The 20,142-nt window shown below is 41.0% G+C and overlaps 1 protein-coding gene across 2 annotated transcripts; it reads right to left on the bottom strand.

The window, feature by feature from the left end:
* Positions 1–338: 338 nt before the first annotated feature.
* On the bottom strand, positions 339–19,102 carry LOC135564721 (cytochrome P450 2K1). Of its 2 annotated transcripts, XM_065010616.1 has the most exons (11): positions 18,999–19,102; positions 18,598–18,659; positions 16,481–16,583; positions 15,009–15,171; positions 13,712–13,861; positions 13,365–13,525; positions 9,161–9,340; positions 4,041–4,182; positions 2,063–2,247; positions 908–1,049; positions 339–806 (listed from the first exon to the last, which is right to left on the bottom strand). In XM_065010616.1, exons 3-11 carry the CDS (start codon positions 16,523–16,525, stop codon positions 619–621), a joined length of 1,356 nt encoding a protein of 451 aa, XP_064866688.1. In that variant the 5' UTR covers positions 16,526–16,583; positions 18,598–18,659; positions 18,999–19,102; the 3' UTR covers positions 339–618. The 2 variants fall into 2 exon arrangements, with proteins under 2 accessions (XP_064866688.1, XP_064866687.1); XM_065010615.1 differs by lacking the exons at positions 18,598–18,659; positions 18,999–19,102 and having other exon boundaries at positions 16,481–16,788.
* Positions 19,103–20,142: the final 1,040 nt, after the last annotated feature.

The raw sequence follows: 20,142 nt of genomic DNA, 5'->3' as shown, positions 1-20,142 counted from the left end.
GATACTGAATCCGGCGAGCCTTCCTCTGACGATCATACCACCTTCAAAGTCAGTTAGGTCACACCTTTTGCCCATTCTAATGTTCAAACAGTAAATGATTGTCTCAATGCCTGTCTGCCAGCTTTATATTGCAATTGACGTGACTCACTGTATAAGTACGATCCATTTTCATGAACAGGGTGTACCTAATAAACTGGCTGGTGAGTATATGTATGGAAGGTTTCATTCAAATCAAATGGGGTGCTGTCAAAAAGTGATGGAATTTAAATGGATTTACCCTGATAGACTGTTTTAATTTCCCATGGAACTTTAAACAGTGCAATGGTTGAAGCAAAGCAGAAGCTTTATAAACTTTATTCTTAGCTAGAACATGACATTTTGAATTAAAATTAACTTTACTCTATGAAGTATGTTCGACTACTGTGGTCTTCCTTTGCGATTAAATCTAAAAGGATATTGGAATCAGCCTATGCACCGATCAAACAAAATATAATAATGTTTGTGTGTAACGCAAACTAATTTCTGGGATTGGTTATTGTGATGGTGCATTTAATGGGTTTCGATGCATATTAGCTTTTTTGATTGAGTTTGTCCCACCAATATTTTCATGTTAAAATCTCAGACCCGGCTCACAGCACACAGCTGGTGAGGTGAAGGGTTGAGGGTGAACCCCAGTAAAGGTGTGAGGTCCAGATCATCCTCTGTTACTCGAGGAGGAGGAGAGAAACGAAAGCGCTGCAGGAGGGAGGTGAAGAAGAGGAAGAGCTCCATCCTGGCCAGACCCTCCCCCAGACACACCCTACGACCTGCGAGAGAGACCAAAGATACAGAAAATAGCATGAAGTCTGTCCAAAAGGCTACCAGAATTGTTCTACTTCTTGTAATGAAATTGTGTTTTATAATCTACCTGCAGAAAAGGCCATGAAGGCGTCCCTCTTGACAAATCCTCCCTGCTCATCCAGAAAGTGTGAGGGGTTAAAGGTGTGGGGGCTCTCCCATTCGCTATCATCCTGTAGGACCGACGTCAGTAGAGGAATCACAGATGTCCCCTGCAGTAAGGGTGAAGCATAGGACCCCTTATTTTCAGAGTAAAAGTGATGAAACTTTGTTTAATAGGAATGGATTACAACTTCAGGCAGAAATATACACTTATGGCATGCCCATACTCCAATATTTCACAATAATGTGTTGTGCTCTGGATGCCGTCTTTTTGCATCCCCCAAATGTGGAATCCTTACCGATATCATGGACAGTTATGGTTTGTGAACATTCCAAGATTTGAAAGATACATACACATTACCAGGCAACTCCTTTTTTCTATATTTACTACTAAAGTCAGCTATGCTGGTCTACAGAGTCCCTTGGGAAACCCAACTACCAAACCTTCCAGTGATAGATTTATAAATACACTATCTGGGCTCCCAAATGGACTGATCTCTATAATATATAAACAACTTTTGGAAAGCTTATATTCTGAGCTAGCCATTTAAACAGTATGGTCCACAGATCTAATTCAATCTGAACAATCATTTAACTGGAACAGAATATAGATGTCTCCGGCGCACTAGGTCACCAGGCTGCTCATTATTATATACACACACCTGTCACCATCATTACGCGCACCAGCACCTCAGACTCAACTGGACACCATCACCTGCCTGATTACCTTCCATATATTACTCCCTTTGGTTCCTTCCCAGGCGTTGTTTCTGTTTCATGTCTGTGTATTGTTTGTTCTCGTTTTGTATTATGTTTAGTTTATTGATTAACTCCCTGAACTTGCTTCACGACTCCCAGCTCACATGTTACAATAGAAAAATATGACCTTGGCATCCTGTAATCACAACCATCAATTTATACAGGCGGGTTGGGAGGCATGGTTTCCAGGTGGGGAAGGAGGATGCGGGGGTTGGATAGGGACTGAAGGGGGGAATGGATTGGGCTTCTATTTATATGCATTTCTTTTATTGTTTTTTGAACCTGTAACTTCCCTTCAAGAAAAAATACAATTTGAAGTTGGTCACAAAATAAACACAGAGATTTGGATATCCAGGTATCTGACCTTTTTAATGAAATATCCCTGGAAGGTGACATCTCGGCTGGTGGTGTGTGGGATGGACATGGGTACAATGTTGGCCAGTCTCTGGGTCTCATGGATCACTGCATCAGTGTAGGGAAGGTTCTTCCTGTCCTCTACCAAGGGCTGACGACTTCCTATAACCCTGCTGATCTCCTCCTGGACCCGGTCTGAGACAGAAAGGAGGGAGGGTTGGAGTTACTACAATGAAATGTACACTGAGAATACAAAACTTTAAAAACACCTGCTCTTCTTTCCATGACAGACTGACCAGGTGAAAGCTATGATCTCTTACTGTCTCTTGTTAAATCCACTTCAATCAGTGTAAATGACAGGTTTAACAAAGGATTTTTAAGCCTCGAGACAATGGAGACATTATTTAACTAGGCAAGTCAGTTAAGAACAAATTCTTATTTACAATGACGGCCTACCAAAAGGCCTCCTGAAGGGACAGGGACTGTGATTAAAAATGAGTAAAATATAAATATAGGACAACACACACCACGACGAGAGAACACAACACTACATGACGAGAGAACACAACACTACATAAAGAGAGACCTACCACAGCATGGTACTAACATTATTGGGCACAGACAACAGCACAAAGGGGAAGGTAGAGAACAATACATCATGCAAATCAGCCACTGTCAGTAAGACTCTCCATGATTGAGTCTTTGAATGAAGAGATTGAGATAAAACTGTCCAGTTTGAGTGTTTGTTGCAGCTCGTTCCTGTCACGTTCTGACATTAGTTCCTTTGTTTTGTCTTTGTTTTAGTATGGTCAGGGCGTGAGTTGGGGTGGGCAGTCTATGTTCTTTTTTCTATAATTTGGGATTTCTGTTTTTGGCCTGATATGGTTCTCAATCAGAGGCAGCTGTCAATCTTTGTCCCTGATTGAGAACCATACTTAGGTAGCCTGGTTTCACCTTTGAGTTGTGGGTGATTGTTTTCTGTTGAGTGTTTGTATCTGCACCAGACAGAACTGTTTCGGTTTCGTTCGTTCACTTTGTTGTTCTTGTTCAGTGTTCTATTTCTTTATTCAAAATATGGACACTTACCACGCTGCGCATTGGTCCGATCCTTGCTACTCCTCTTCAGATGACAAGGAGGAGAACCGTTACAGTTCCAGTCACTAGCTGCAGCGAACTGAAAAGACGAGCGACCCAGGGATGTGTGCGCTTTGGGGACCTTTAACAGAATGTGACTGGCAGAATGGGTGTTGTATGTGGAGGATGACGGCTGCAGTAGTTATCTCAGATAGGGGGGAGTCAGGGTTTTATAAATAAGCGTCAACCAGTGGGTCTTGCGACATGGATTGTGTATGCGTTCCACTCAGAGGTTGAATGGGCAAGATAAAAGATTTAAGTGCCTTTGAATGGGGTATGGTGAAGGTGCCAAGCGCATCGGTTTGTATCAAGAACTGCAACGCCGCTGGGCTTTTCACACTCAACAGTTTCCCGTGTGTATCAAGAATGGTCCACCACCCAAAGGACATCCAGCCAACTTGACACAACTGTGGAAAGCATTGGATTCAACATAGGCCAGCATCTCTATGGAATGCTTTCGACACCTTCTAGAGTCCATGCTCCAACGAATTGAGGCTGTTCTGAGGAAGATGTTCCTAATGTTTTGTAAACTCAGTGTATAAACCTGAGTTAATGATTAACCTTCATTAACCAAGCCATCCTTGTCTAGTTTCATAATATATTCTTCAATTTGGCCCTTTGCCAATGTTTATAACTTGTAACACCATGAGTGCTTTACTGTTTAATGTCTGTGTGTCACAGGTGGCACCTTAATTCGGGAGGACGGGCTCATAGTAATGGCTGGAACGGAATCGAACACATGGTTTCCATATTTTTGATACCACTCCATTCCAGCCATTATTATGAGCCGTCCTCCCCTCAGCAGCCTCCTGTGGTGTGTGTGTGCATGTGTTTGTGTTTATATCTATTCTTACCCTGTATATGGGGGTACTTGGCCATTAGCAGCAGACCCCAGCGCAGGGTTGTCCCGGTGGTGTCGGTACCAGCAGCAAACAGGTTACCAACACTAAATACCAGGTTGTCGTCATGGTAGAAAGAATCCATATTGCCAGATTCCTAACAGAAACAAACCCTCAGATGACATGAGTTATGTACAGTCAGTCTTTCCTCAACTCTTAGCCAAGAGAAACTGGCATGCATAGTATTGATATTAGCCCTCTGATTACAATGAAGAGGTAAATGTGTCATGCTGTTCTGGGCAGATTAAGTTGCCCCTTCTTTTGACTGGACAATAATTAAGATAAGATCAAACTAGAGCTTGCTTTGTGGAGAGTGGTGCTTCTACACCTGCATTGTTTGCTGTTTGGGGATTTAGGCTGGGTTTCTTTACAGCACTTTGTGACATCAGCTGATGTAAGAAGAGCTTTATAAATACATTTGATTAAAAAAAGCAGAGCATCGATTTATCACAAAGTCCTCTCCTCATCTTTACAATCATAGAATCAATATGTTCTGACCATGAGCGTTTACAATCTAAAATAACAGCCACACCATTAAATACCAGATTCAGCTGATGTCCAGAACAGGGAATGATTTGTATCAATACATTGCTTCATTTTGGAGATGTTCAGGACCAGTTTATTACTGGCCACCCATTCTCAAACTGACTGCAATTCTTTGTTTAGTGTTGCTGTGATTGCTGACAAGTTGAATCATCAGCTTACATGGACACAGGATTTGTTTAATGCCAGTGGCAGGTCATTGGTAAAAATAGAAAAGAGTAGAGGGCCAAGAGAGCTGCCTTGCAGTACACCACACTTTACATGTTTAACATTAGAGAAGCTTCCATTAAAGAAACCCCCCTTGGGTTCTATTAGATAGATTGCCATATTGTGGATTCAGAGCTGAGGTTGAAAAGCCATAACACATAGGATTTTTCAACACGTTATGGTCACTAATATTAAAGGCTGCACTGAAATCTTTTTATTATACATTTCTTTAAACCAATCATCAGTCATCTGTGCCAGTGTATGTTGAGTGGCCTTCTCTATAAGCATTCTGAAAGTCTTCATTTGTTTACAGAGAAATAGCATTGTATTTGGTCAAATACCATTTTTTCCAACAGTTTGCTAAGAGCTGCCAGTAAGTTGATAGGTTGGTTGTTAGAACCAGGCCTGAGGACAAACACTTCAGATTAAATTCAGATTAAAGACATGACAGTTGTCAATCCCAGGAGGTTTTTCATTATTGATCGATAATCATTTCTTCACCTCTCCCACACTAACTTTACAAAATGAAAGAAAAGCATTGTAAGTTTGAATTATGTGTTTTTTTTAATGCATGAATATGATGGCTCACTGTTTTGCTGGCATTTCCTGCTTAACTTCATTGGCATGGTGGCAAATTTATCATTAAAATAATTGGCAGCATCAAATTGTTGTGATAAATAAGCCATCTGATTCCATTTTAATAGAATTAGTCTTTCTGACCATAATTTGCTTTTATTTATTTAACTAGGCAAGTCAGTTAAGAACAAATTCTTATTTACAATAACAGCCTACTGGGGAACAGTGAGTTAACTGCCTTGTTCAGGGGCAGAACGACAGATGGTCAGCGACCTGGTCAGCTCGGGGATTCAAGCCAGCTACGTTTCAGTTACTAGCCCAAGGCTTTAACCACTTGGTTGCCTGCAGCCCCAATTTAAAGTACTCCAAAGTCCCCCCCCATCATTCTTTATATCCTTGATCTTGGCTTCATAATACAGTGTCTACTCTTTGTTGAGTTTAGTCACATTATTTCTCAATTTGCAGTAAGTCAGTCAGTCAGATGTGCAGCCAGACTTATTAGCCGCTCCTTTTGCCCCCATCTCTTTCAACCATACAGTTTTTCAATTCCTCATTAATCCATGGAGCCAGTTTCTTAACCTCTTCGAGATAGGGGCGCTGTTTTAATTTTTGGATAAAAAACGTTCCCGTTTTAAACAAGATATTTTGTCACGAAAAGATGCTCGACTATGCATGGAATTGACAGCTTTGGAAAGACAAAACTCTGACGTTTCCAAAACTGCAAAGATATTATCTGTGAGTGCCCCAGAACTAATGCTACAGGCAAAACCAAGATGAAGTTTCATACTGAAAATGCCCCAGATTCTGAAGGCGCTGTGTTCCAATGTCTCCTTATATGGCTGTCAATGCGCCAGGAATGAGCCTGCCCTTTGTGTCGTTTCTCCAAGGTGTCTGCAGCATTGTGACGTGTTTGTAGGCATATCATTTGAAGATTGACCATAAGAGACTACATTTACCAGGTGTCCGCCCGGTGTCCTGTGTCGAAATTATTGCGTAATCTGTAGGTCCATGCGCGTTCCATTTCTTCAGGAGAGAAAGTCAACTGCCACGAAGGATTTATCGTCGATAGATATGTGAAAAACACCTTGAGGATTGATTCTAAACATCGGTTTGCCATGTTTCTGTCGATATTATGGAGTTAATTTGGAAAAAAGTTCGCGTTTTAATGACTAAATTTTTTTATTTTTCTTACCCAAACGTGATGAACAAAACGGAGCGATTTGTCAACACAAATAATATTTTTTACATTTACATTTAAGTCATTTAGCAGACGCTCTTATCCAGAGCGACTTACAAATTGGTGCATTCACCTTATGACATCCAGTGGAGCAGCCACTTTACAATAGTGCATCTAAATCTTTTAAGGGGGGGTGAGAAGGATTACTTTATCAACATAAAAACGGAACATTTGCTATCTAACTGAGAGTCTCCTCATTGAAAACATCTGAAGTTCTTCAAAGGTAAATGATTTTATTTGAATCCTTTTCTGGTTTTTGAGAAAATGTTGCATGCTGAAAGCCAGGCATATTCCTATGCTAGGCTATCAATACTGTTACACAAATGCTTGTTTAGCTATGGTTCAAAAGCATATTTTGAAAATCTGAGATGACAGTGTTGTTAACAAAAGGCTAAGCTTGAGAGCAAATAGATTAATTTCATTTCATTTGCGATTTTCATGAATAGTTAACGTTGTGTTATGCTAATGAGCTTGCGGATAGATTTACACAATCCTGGATACAGGTTTTTTTCGTAGCTAAACGTGACGCAGAAAACGGAGCGATTTGTCCTAAACAAATAATCTTTCAGGAAAAACTGAACATTTGCTATCTGAGAGTCTCCTCATTGAAAACATCCGAAGTTCTGCAAAGGTAAATGATTTTATTTGAATGCTTTTCTGTTTTTGTGAAAATGTTGCCTGCTGAATGCTAATGCTAAATGCTACGCTAAATGCTACGCTAGCTATCAATACTGTTACACAAATGCTTGTTTTGCAATGGTTGAGAAGCATATTTTGAAAATCTGAGATGACAGTGTTGTTAACAAAAGGCTAAGCTTGAGAGCAAATAGATTAATTTAATTTCATTTGCGATTTTCATGAATAGTTAATGTTGCGTTATGGTAATGAGCTTGAGGCTGTAGTCACGATACCGGATCCGGGATGGCTCGACGCAAGAAGTTAAAAGGTACATGTTTATCAATAACTAGAAGAAGCAATTTCATAAATGCATCAAGTGCAGTGTCTGGATGCTCCTTATTAATCATATCAGACCAACACATCTTTTTTAACATCATCCACTTAAGTGTCACAGCAAAATGTGACTTCTTATTTTTTTAGGGATTTTTCTTAAAACGTCATTGTTGGTTTGTAAATATGCATTTCACTGTTGTATTCGGCACATGTGACAAATACAAAAGATTTTCAAATCAAATGAAATTGTATGATCTCATACACTATTTTAGTCCCATCTTTTAGAAGCACAAACTATAAACAATTTTTTTATTTAACTAAGCAAGTCAGTTAAGAACAAATTCTTATTTACCATGACGGCGTACCCCGGCCAAACCCTAACAATGCTGGCCCAATTGTGTGTCGCCCTATGGGACTCCAATCATGGCCGGTTGTGAGCCAGCCTGGAATCGAACCAGGGTCTGTAGTGATGCCTCTAGCACTGAGATGCAGTGCCTTAGACCTCTGCGCCACTCAGGAGCCCCCATCAAGTATTTCACACACATTATCTGGATACTGACAGTTAGAACTTGGTGGCCTATAGGAGCTACACTAAAATAGGCTTTAGAGGAGGCAGGCGAACCTGCAATAACACAAGATCCTCTATAAGCATTACAGGGATATGGCTCTGAATATGTACAGCAACAACTCCCCCATATGCATTCCTGTGTCTTCTGTAGATGTTATATCATTGTATTGCTAATGATGTATCAAATGAATTATCATTTGAGTCTCATAAATGGCTAATATATGAATACATATCTGATGTTAGCAAGTTCATTGTATTAACCTTATTTCTAAGGCTACATATATTAATATGAGCTATTTTTAGCCCTTTCCTGTGTAGCTTATCAGAGATAGAAATAATATGGAAAACAACAAAAAAAGCAAACAAAACAGATAATCAACACATTCTTTTAAATCAACTTGAGGAACTGTTTTAGTGTTTGAGTCTGAGTTTACATGTGATTCTACTGATACAGAGAAATAGTTAGATCCTCCCTCAGCTGGCATTCAGTCATATACGTCATTTAAAATAAATTATGTTGAATCAACATCGAATAGATGTTGAATTGACGTCTGTGCCCAGTGGGATGTTAGTGTTGGACAACTAAAGTTAGTTGTGTTTTTCGGCAGTAAAGTGAACCACAAGGTGGCGTAATAAGTCATATAAACCCGGCAGTTTTGTTCCTGCATACTGATTGTCCGAATTGTCTTGGTAATTTAGACAATATACCACGAGTGTGGTGCAAAATTACTCGTCTAGTGTTCTAATTATGTTGGTAACAAGTTTATAACACCAGCAAGGCACCTCTGGGTTTTGTGGAATATGGCCAATAAACAAGGACTGTATACAGGCACTACACTTCGCGTCATGCAGTGCCTTAGCTGTGGTAAATTAACCAGATACCACACCCCCTCGGACCTTATTGATTAATTCTGTATAATCATACTGAGCAACATTAATGCAACACTTTGTTATGAATGAGTGAGATGCCGATTCTGCATGAAGTCTTCATACCTCCAGGGTCTGCTTTCGGACGAGGAACGAGTCCACAAAGCCTCTACACATATGAGGGTTCAGAGTCTCCTTCAGGCCCCTCACCAGCTCTGTCACCTCCATCTTCATATCAGCAATATTCTTTTTCAGACGTGTCAGGTTGTTTATCCACGGACCCAACCAGGGAAACATGTTGTACATCTACACAGAGATTCAGGTAGAATACGCATAAAACAATATTATATTAATTATAACATAACACAACTATGATTAGATTATTAAATGCATAAATTCAAATGTGATACACATATGCATAAATATGTAATTATTAGTTGTGAGCACCAATAGTGATATTCAATATTATTTGATATCGATATGAGCAAGGCATATTGTAATATCGGTTTATTATTTTTACTATTGTTAAGGGTGTGTACTGGAGGTGAAGTCAGGTGCAGGAGAGCAGAGTGTAGTGAACAGGCACACTTTTATTCCGGTCCAACGAAAAAAAAGTACATAAATGTGCCCAAACACGGAACATAGACAAAAAGTATGGCGTGTAACAACACCCACATAACACAAAATCAATTTCACACAGAGGGGAACAGAGGACTAAATACATGCTTTGTGATTAGAGAATGAAAACCAGGTGTGTATGGAACAAGACAAAACAAATGGAAATATGAAAAATGGAGCGGCAATGGCTAGAAAGCCGGTGACGTCGATCGCCGAACGAACAAGGAGAGGAGCCGACATCGGTGGAATCGTGACAAGTATTCTGTAAAAAGAACACATTACTTTTCCTGCATACACAAAACCCTCAAACAGACCTCACAGGCTCTAAATTTAGCATATTTAATGAATTGCCTGTTGATGGTCCTATAATATAGGCCTCCCTAACTAACCAGTATGAATACAATATTATAATACCAGAATATTCACGCCTGGCCCAAAGGACAATCTGCTAACAGTTGTCTGAACTTCAAAGAGCCATGGAAGTGAACAGTTTGGTGAACATACACAGGTGCAATATATTTTATGCAAACCGATACGATATGGAATCACAAAAAAATGGATATAATTTTGAATATCAGTGCCCATCACTAGTGATTATTTAACCATATTATATAAAATAATTACAATGATATAATTAATAAAATATTTTTGCCATTTAGCAGACGCTCTTATCCAGAACGATTCACAGTTAGTGCATTCATCTTAGTGTCACGACTTCCGCCGAAGTTGGTGCCTCTCCTTGTTCGGGCGGCGTTCGGCGGTCATTGTCCCCGGCTTTCTAGCTGCCACCAATCTACGTTTCTTTTTCCATTTGTTTTGTCTAGATTGTACACACCTGGTTCCCATTACGTTAATATTTATTCCCTATTTAACCCTCTGTTTCCCACATGGTTTTGTGGGTGTTTGTTGTTTGTTTAGTGTTCAAAACTTCTGTGAGCTGGTGTGTTTTCCCTACGTGAAAATATTTTGTTGTTTCTTTTCGAGTAAAGTATGTCTTTTACTCAGTTCTGTGTCCTGCGCATGACTCCGTCCTAACCGCTGCACATTGACACATGACAGAAACACACCCCCCTTATGGAGTCAGCAGGTTCACCCAGTCCTCCATTACCAATGCTCCAAAATCTTGGCACAGCCATGGATCGCGTGCTGCACACCATGGAGCGATGGGAGAGAGGGGGTTTTCCCACACCCCAATCAACTTCACCCCAACCCACACCGCTGTCCACCCCTCCGTCACCTGGACCCAGCTCTCGCTTCCGAGGGCATATGATGGGACGGCTGCCTGGTGCCAGGGGTTCCTACTCCAGTTGGAGCTCTACCTGGCGACCGTCCACCCGGCTCCCTCGGGACACCAGAGCGTGTCCGCTATCATCTACTGTTTGTCGGTGAAAGCGCTTGAGTGGGCCAACGCCGAATGGGGAGGAATAGATGCAGCGTTGGTCCGCTATGAGGATTTCACCCGCCGCTTCCGGGCAGTCTTCGATCATCCACCTGAGGGGAGCGCGGCAGGGAACGCTTGTTCCATCTCAGACAGGTGATGAGGAGCACACAGGACTTCGCACTGGACTTCAGGACCCTGGCTGCTGGTGCGGGATGGAATGAGAGGGCCCTGATCGACTATTACCGGTGTAGTCTACGTGAGGATGTTCGTCGGGAGCTTGCCTGCAGGGATACCACCCTTACCCTCGACCAGCTGGTGGATTTATCCATTTGGCTGGATAACCTGTTGGCCACCCGCGGACGTTCGGATCGGGATCCGTCCATTCCATCCCCCAGCACCTCCGATCCTACACCTATGGATTGCTGCTCTAAGGATGACTGGAGGGGGGGCCGTTTCCTGCACCACCTGTGGCCGCAGAGTGCACACTGCTGGTCGGTGCTGGGGAGTTTCCCCAGGGAGTCGAGGTAGCAGGCAGGGCACTGCACCTGACTCACCCAGAGCTCCCTGTTGCGCACATGTGTGTATGAATAGAATTTCCTGAGTTTCCCCCGCATTCCCAGCATAAGGCGCTAGTAGATTCAGGCGCAGCTGGGATCTTTATTGACCGTCAATTTGCACTTAGATTAGGGATCCCTATTGTTCCTGTTGATGTTCCCTTCCCTGTACATGCCTTAGATAGTCGTCCTTTAGGGTCGGGCCTGATTAGGGAGGTCACGGCTCTACTATGTATGATAACGCATGAGGGTCATTAGGGGAGAATTAGTCTCTACTTGATCGATTATCCTGCGTTTCCTGTGGTGTTGGGGCTTCCCTGGTTGGCCTATCATGACCCCACTGTTTCGTGGCAACAGAGGGCTCTCAAGGGATGGTCACATCAGTGCTCAAGGAGGTGTATAGGTGTTTCCATAGGTGCAACTACGGTGGAGAGTCCAAACCAGGTCTCCACCATGCACATCCCCCCTGAATATGCCGATTTGGCTCTCACCTTCTGTAAAATGAAGGCGACTCAACTACCACCCCCATCGACAGGGGGATTCTGCGATAAATCTCCTGGTAGACGCAGCACTTCCCAGGAGTCACGTGTATCCTCTGTCACAGGAGGAGACGGCGGCTATGGAAACATATGTCTCCGAATCTCTGGGACAGGGACACATTCGGCCTTCCACTTCACCTGCCTCCTTGAGGGTTTTTTTGTGAAGAAGAAGGATGGAGGTTTACACCCTTGCATTGACTGTAGAGGTATAAATCAGATCACGGTGAAGTATAGTTACCCACTGCCTCTCATAGCCAGTGTGACAGAGTCATTGCATGGGGCGCGCTTCTTCACCAAATTGGATCTCAGGATCGCTTACAACCTGGTGCGTATCTGGGAGGTAGTCTGCTTGGACTCAAGGCGTCGGGCGAGGGGCCTTCAGTACCTCATGGAGTGGGAGGGGTACGGTCCGGAGGAGAGATGCTTGGTGCCGGTGGAGGACATCCTGGACCCTTCCTTACTGCAGGAATGTCACCGTCTCCACCCAGACCTCCCTGCACCTCGTCCTCCGGGTCGTCTAAGAGGCTGGTGTTGGTGCGCTGCTGGAGCCGCGCGTCAAGGGGGGCTACTGTCAAAACTTCCGTCGAAGTTGGTGCCTCTTCTAGCTGCCACCGATCTATGTTTCTTTTTCCATTTGTTTTGTCTTGATTGAACACACCTGGTTCCCATTATGTTAATATTTATTTAACCCGCTGCTTCCCACATGGTTTTGTGAGTGTTTGTTCTTTGTTTAGTGTTCAAGACTTCTGTGAGCTGGTGTGTTTTCCCCTCGTTGAAATATTTTGTTGCTTCTTTTCGAGTAAAGTATGTATTTTACTCAGTTCTGTGTCCTGCACCTGGAGGGGTTTATTTAAGATACCTTTTGAGGAGATTGTGTTTCAGGTGCTTTCGGAAGATGGGCAGGGCCTCTGCTGTCCTAGCTTCAGGGGGAAGCTGGATCCACCATTGGTGTGCCAGGACAAAGAGCTTGGACTGGGCTATGAGGATTTTATTTGATATGTTATACGTATACATCATGAATATAATGATGTATAAGCAGCTTAGTAATGGGTTATAAACTGTACAATAATGGTTTATAATAAGTTTACTGGCACATCAAGTAAAGTATAACTGAGTATGTACATTAATTTGCAAGAATTCATAACAGGCGTCTGTTTCCTAGTTTTATTGATTGCACTGAAACAGACATTTATTTAAAAAATACATTAAAAACAAAATGTTCTGAATAAGCAGACTACCTGAATTGATGCAGAACCTGTAAGGTGAATACTCTCCTTGGCCCTGTCCGCCATGCCTGTGAATAGTGGGTCAGTGTATTCAAACCTGCTGCCGTAGACAATGGCCGAGATTATGTTGGAGACGGCATAAAGCACAGGCTGGGTGGTGTCAAATGCCTTACCTGTAATAGACAAAACATCTAATTAATTACAAAATAAGCTTTCCAGAACCCACACGATCACTTAGCTATTTACTAATAATGTGGTTTAAAATAGCCTGATTTTTAACCAGGCAATTAAGCCTAGGCATCCCCTATAAATACATCATACTACTTCTACTACTAGTGTAGAGATACTGATTCTCTTACCCTCATGTTTTTCCAACACTTCAATCAGGTAGGGGATTTCCTCTAAGATTTTCTCCTCACTCCCTTTCTTGCCCATCCCAAAGTCTCTAAGGTTTGTCAGGGCAAAGCGCCTCATCTCTTTCCATGAGTCTCCATTGGCAAACAGAATCCCTGTAGAGAATGTAGTTTGTTTCCATGACAATTCAAAGTAATAATAATAAATAAATTACTATAATATGCCATTTCATAATGAGCATGTACCATATATATATATATATATATATATATATATATATATATAATCTGCCAAATTATCTTTTCTGGTCAGGATAATCTGTAACTATTTAAGACATCTTAGACATTTATATTATTTGCAGAAGATTAGAGTAAGAACATTTGATGAATTGTGGAAACGGCCTGATCTCTGCATTCACCATTCTAGTCTGATCTCTGCATTCAACATTCTAGTCTGATCTCCGCATTCACCATTCTAGCATGATGTCTGCATTCACCATTCTAGCCTGATCTCTGCATTCACCATTCTAGCCTGATCTCTGCATTCACCATTCTAGCATGATCTCTGCATTCACCATTCTAGCATGATCTCTGCATTCACCATTCTAGCCTGATCTCTGCATTCACCATTCTAGCCTGATCTCTGCATTCACCATTCTAGCCTGATCTTTACATTCACCATTCTAGTCTCAAATGTCAGAAAGAAGTGGTATTATCTCAAATGAACTTGTCAGCTATTGGATCACTTTCAACCAACCAGAGGACAGCCTAATTCAAGCACAGTATTTGGCAACATTGGTTGTTGTCCTAAACCCAACCATTGTTTCTGCAAGGGTACTGATTGGACCAGACATTTTCTGGCTTATTCCAAAAGCCAATCTACTGGATAAAGGGCAGGCTGATATACATTCAGTAAAACAGAATGGTGAATGCAGCAATCAGACTTGTTCCATCAGGCTAGAATAAGACTTTCAACAGATTGTAATGCATTTAAGTTCCAACTCATCTCAAAGTGTCTGAAATTGATTGTGTAACTCAATAAAGTTTATTTAAAGTAACTGTTAGGTGAAAATCACACTTTTAAAAGTTCATAATTTGTTAACTCATACCCACAATGTTGTTGACTCATCCTATGCTCATATTTGTGGCCAACACATAAATTGGAGAACAAACACATGGATTTCTGTTTTAGCTTGTTCATAGACTGCTTCAGATTAAGGAAATCAATAAGACAGGTTGTCATTTGGGTGAACTATCCCTTTAAGAATAGGACATAGCCAGCAGAAGAGTAAAATATCATTACCATGTCCTTGGTTGAAATCATAAAACACAGGTGTGATGTCCCTGTCCCCAAAGTCCTCTGCCTGGTTGACCAGCGCCTGCTTGACCGTCTTGTATCCTGCCAGAACAACCACTTTCTTGGGTCCAAAGTGAACCGTGAAGATGGAACCATATTTCTTGGAGAGCTGGACAGATAAAGTATACATAAAGTACACCATAGACTCAGTTATGTCTCGTTATATTATATGACTAAGCACATAACTGGACATCACATACAACTTGTTTAACATGTTTCAGTCAAGAAATAGAGTGAAGACAGTGGTTTACAGTTGATGTCAGACCTACGTTCAAATACCAGTCAATGTAATTTAATTACTAACAAAATTAGTATTTAGACAAAGTTTTTTATTGGAAATACATTTGGAAAGTATTGGTGTCAAGCTCCCACTCCCAATGTCACCGGTCTACTAACCACTGGTCCTGGCAACCCATCTTTATGCACACCTGGCAACCATCTTTATGCACACCTGGCAACCATCTTTATGCACACCTGGCAACCCATCATTATGCACACCTGCCAACCATCTTTATGCACACCTGGCAAACCATCATTATGCACACCTGGCAACCCATCATTATGCACACCTGGCAACCCATTATTATGCACACCTGGCAACCATCATTACGCACACCTGTGACTCATCAGTCACACCTGGACTTCATTACTGCCTTGATTACCTACCCTTTAAAAAGCACTCTTTTGTTATCAGTCATCAGATAGTATTGTTTGTTTCCATGTCAGAGGTCTGGTCATGTCATTAACTGCTCCTATGTTACAAGTGGCATGTATTTACAACTACTTGTTGTTTTTATTTGATGTAGTTGTTTTTGCCTGTGTATTACAAAATATTCAAACACAAAATGTCAAATAATTAAGTACACTATGTATTTGAACCCAGGTCTGTTATAACAAGATCCTTGAAGGGATATTCCTAGAGTGCATCTCGGGCGCCGAAGACGTGGATGTCGATTATGGCAGCCCCCCGCACCTCTCTGATTCAGAGGGGTTGTGTTAAATGCGGAAGACACATTTCAGTTGAATGAGTTCAGTTGTACAAATGACCAGGTATCCCCCTTTACTTTCAATATTCTGAAGTGACCTCATCGCTTTCCTTGCAACACATTGGTCACTGTCACAAAGTATTTTGTCCATATCCTGGTTCCCAACAAAAAACATCTGGGACCAGGCTACTTGGGTAGGACATATATATCTATTGAAATACACTACAGAATAAAACATTAAACAACATTAACCAGCTAAAAGCATGTACAATGTGCCAGAGTTCATTCATCAGTTTGCTTACTGAACTTTTCAAACATGGTGAAATAGCAAAAAAACGACATACAGTAAGTGGGATAAAACAGATCAAATCTCACAGATCAAATCAACATCAACATGTTTTGTTCTGAAAGCAAAGGATGACTTCATCTTACCTCGCAGAGAGTGCAGTAGGGCTTCTTGAGGTCCAGCTGGAGCATGTTACCAAGCAGGGGCAGCGGCCTCGGTCCTGGAGGCTCCTTCCCCTGTTCCTCAGAGCTGGAACCAGAGGAGCGGAGGTAGAGGACCAGCATAAACAGCACAGTACCCAGCAGTGTCACTGTGCTTGATGTCTGTAGAAGACCTTCCATAAGAGACATCTTCAGTCTGAGCTCATACACCTTATACTGGGCTAAAAATACAACACACTAATGTTCCGTCCACTAATGCTCAGACAACAGATCTCCAAGGACTTCCATGACAACAGATCTCCAAGGAATGCTATTTATTTAACCTCCCCACCCCACCCTATTGGAGCAAGATGAGAAGAGGGAGGGTACAACCTCAGAGGAGGAGCTAAACAATGCAACTCCAGCAGGTCTGTCTACATATCATATAATTGTGAAACTCACATGATCTCACCTGCAGGTCATTGACAAACTCTCCATATGATTTGTGTCCTGGTCTTTCCAAAAAAGGTAATACATCGAAAGGCATTTATACGCCCGGTGAAATGGAATGAGGCTGATAGACCAGATTAACACATGTAAACTTTATTCCATCACCTAAGGGATGATGAGGGTTACATTGATAGAATGAGGTTAAATCTAATCATATTTGGGATTTGATTGTGTTACTAAAGATCTTCAGAAATCCCCTCCGTTGTCTAATGTATAAAAATATAATACATTTCTGATTGACATATATTTACATCTCCAATCATATATAATAACTTTTTAGACACTTGAAGGTGTTCCACATTTGATGTTTTATTTGTTTAGTGTGAGTCAATGATGATCAGGTAAATGGTCTGGTAAAACTATCTTCAGTGCAGACAGTGAGAGGAAGAACAGGTCAGGCTGGATCCCAATAATCCCTCTGCCACGAGGTTACAAAGGTCAGTTTACACATTCCAAAGACAGAATACATTTCCAATCTCTGTAAAAGTCTGAAAACCTCTTCTTGAATAGAGGGAAGCATAACTAACAGAAGTCACCTTAGCCCTGCATATACAGATACTTCCTTAAAATACAATATTTAAAAATATGCTTTTTCATCATAGTCCTATATTTGTATATCATGTGTAGTCTAAGCCAGAAGTCGACCCACGATTTAATTTGCTCCCCAAAAGTTGTCATTTATTTTTTAAAGATTTTCAAGGATTTGAGTGGAGATCTGCTTCCCCAACCTCCCACTCTCGATGGGTTAGTATTTCTCATCTCTCCTTTAAATTGATCAAATGAGGTTCACTACCCATGGTGCTACTGACAAATCTACAAAGGTAGATTTGTCATTTAATTTGTAATCAGATCCACATCTCTGGCTTTTGAATTACTATAGATTATTTAGGTTAGGAACCTAAAGGTGTATGCACAAATCTATATAAATAAATGCTTTCTTTACACAGCTAATCAGAGAAGTATTTGAGAGATTGTGGTTGTGAAAAAAAAGACAAAGGGGTCTGTACGTCCATGTGTTTGCCCTGCCCTACAGCCACATCACCTCTGACATCTGCCTTTAACAAAATGGATCACTGCTCGGCTAAGAGGGAAATATACGCTCCCAGCCCTCTGCTCTATTACAACATTTTCATAAATAAATTGTGACTGACACCCACATAAGATTTTTGTTGATGGACAAAGGAATTCAGCTCAAAATTACTTAAGTTTAGGAAATCTGTTTGCAAATACTCCCAAAAATAGATATACAGGTTCATCCAGGTAACTGCCAAAATAAAGGAAACACCAACATAAAGTGTCTTAACTTCTTGCGTCGAGCCATCCCGGATCCGGTATCGTGACTACAGCCTCAAGCTCATTACCATAACGCAACGTTAACTATTCATGAAAATCGCAAATGAAATTAAATGAATCTATTTGCTCTCAAGCTTAGCCTTTTGTTAACAACACTGTCATCTCAGATTTTCAAAATATGCTTCTCAACCATTGCAAAACAAGCATTTGTGTAACAGTATTGATAGCTAACGTAGCATTTAGCATAGCATTTAGCGTTAGCATTCAGCAGGCAACATTTACACAAAAAAACAGAAAAGCATTCAAATAAAATCATTTACCTTTGAAGAACTTCAGATGTTTTCAATGAGGAGACTCTCAGATAGCAAATGTTCAGTTTTTCCTGAAAGATTATTTGTTTAGGACAAATCGCTCCGTTTTCTGCGTCACGTTTAGCTACGAAAAAAACCCTGTATCCAGGATTGTGTAAATCTATCCGCAAGCTCATTAGCATAACACAACGTTAACTATTCATGAAAATCGCAAATGAAATGAAATGAATCTATTTGTTCTCAAGCTTAGGCTTTTGTTAACAACACTGTCATCTCAGATTTTCAAAATATGCTTCTCAACCATTGCAAAACAAGCATTTGTGTAACAGTATTGATGGCTAACGTACCATTTAGCGTTAGCATTCAGCATGCAACAAAAACCATAAAAGCATTCAAGTAAAATCATTTACCTTTGAAGAACTTCAGATGTTTTCAATGAGGAGACTCTGTTAGATAGCAAATGTTCCGTTTTTACAAAGAATATTATTTGTGTCGACTAATCGCTCCGTTTTGTTCATCACGTTTGGGTAAGAAAAAAAATAAATAATAATAAGTCATTAAAACGCAAACTTTTTTCCAAATTAACTCCATAATATCGACAGAAACATGGCAAACCGATGTTTAGAATCAATCCTCAAGGTATTTTTCACATATCTATCGACGATAACTGCCACGATGGATTTTTACTTTCTCTTCTGAAGAAATGGAACGCGCATGGACTTACAGATTACGCACACAGGACACCAGGTAAATGTAGTCTCTTATGGTCAATTTTCCAATGATATGCCTACAAACACGTCACAATGCTACAGACACCTCGGGGAATAGACAGAAAGTGCGGGCTCATTCCTGGCGCATTCACAGCCATATAAGGAGACATTGGAACACAGCGCCTTCAGAATCTGGGGCATTTCCTGTATGAAAGTTCATCTTGGTTTCGATTCCATGCATAGTCGAGCATCTTTTCGTGACAAAATATTGCGCTTAAAACGGGCACGTCTTTTTATCCAATAATGACACAGCGACCCCATAGGTTCAAGAGGTTAATACAGTGTTGGGCCATGAGGAGCTAAAACAGCTTCAATGCACCTTGGCATAGATTTCACAAGTGTCTGGAACTCTTTTCTTCCATGAGAAATTCCATCATTTGTTGTTTTATTTATGGCTGTGGAAAACAGTCTCAGGTTGAGATATGGTGACTGAGACAGACATGGCATAGGGTTTACATTGTTTTTATGCTCATCAAACCATTCATTGATTGTGGATAGGGGCATTGTCTACCCCGATAGGGGTATAATCATGATAGCCAAAATAATGGCCCGCCCAGCATTTTTTACATGACCCTAAGTATGATGAGATGTTAATTGCTTGATTAAGGAGGGTAGGAACCACACCTGTGTGAAAGCACCTGCTTTCAATATACTTTGTATCCCTCATGTACTTGTGTTTCCATTATTTTTGGCAGTTACATGTATGTGGTCTGTCTCAATGTAATCAAAGTATGACATTATTATGGTATTGTGAAATATAATATCTGTTTGGGCTTACTTGCTG

Source organism: Oncorhynchus nerka, linkage group LG26 (genome assembly GCF_034236695.1).
Source record: "Oncorhynchus nerka isolate Pitt River linkage group LG26, Oner_Uvic_2.0, whole genome shotgun sequence".
In the NCBI taxonomy this organism is placed as follows: domain Eukaryota; kingdom Metazoa; phylum Chordata; class Actinopteri; order Salmoniformes; family Salmonidae; genus Oncorhynchus; species Oncorhynchus nerka.
Note: the sequence above shows the minus strand (reverse complement) of the source record. Positions and strands in the feature narration are given on the sequence as shown.

What these genes read in the sequence shown, in the direction of transcription:
- LOC135564721 (XM_065010615.1), bottom strand. Translation starts at nt 16,684, where the DNA reads ATGTCTCTTATGGAAGGTCTTCTACAGACATCAAGCACAGTGACACTG. An exon ending in CCTACTGCACTCTCTGCGAG is followed by an intron (nt 15,172 to 16,480) that starts GTAAGATGAAGT and finishes TTATCTGTCCAG; the next exon opens with CTCTCCAAGAAATATGGTTC. An exon ending in TCCGAAAGCAGACCCTGGAG is followed by an intron (nt 4,183 to 9,160) that starts GTATGAAGACTT and finishes TGTTTCTGTTAG; the next exon opens with GAATCTGGCAATATGGATTC.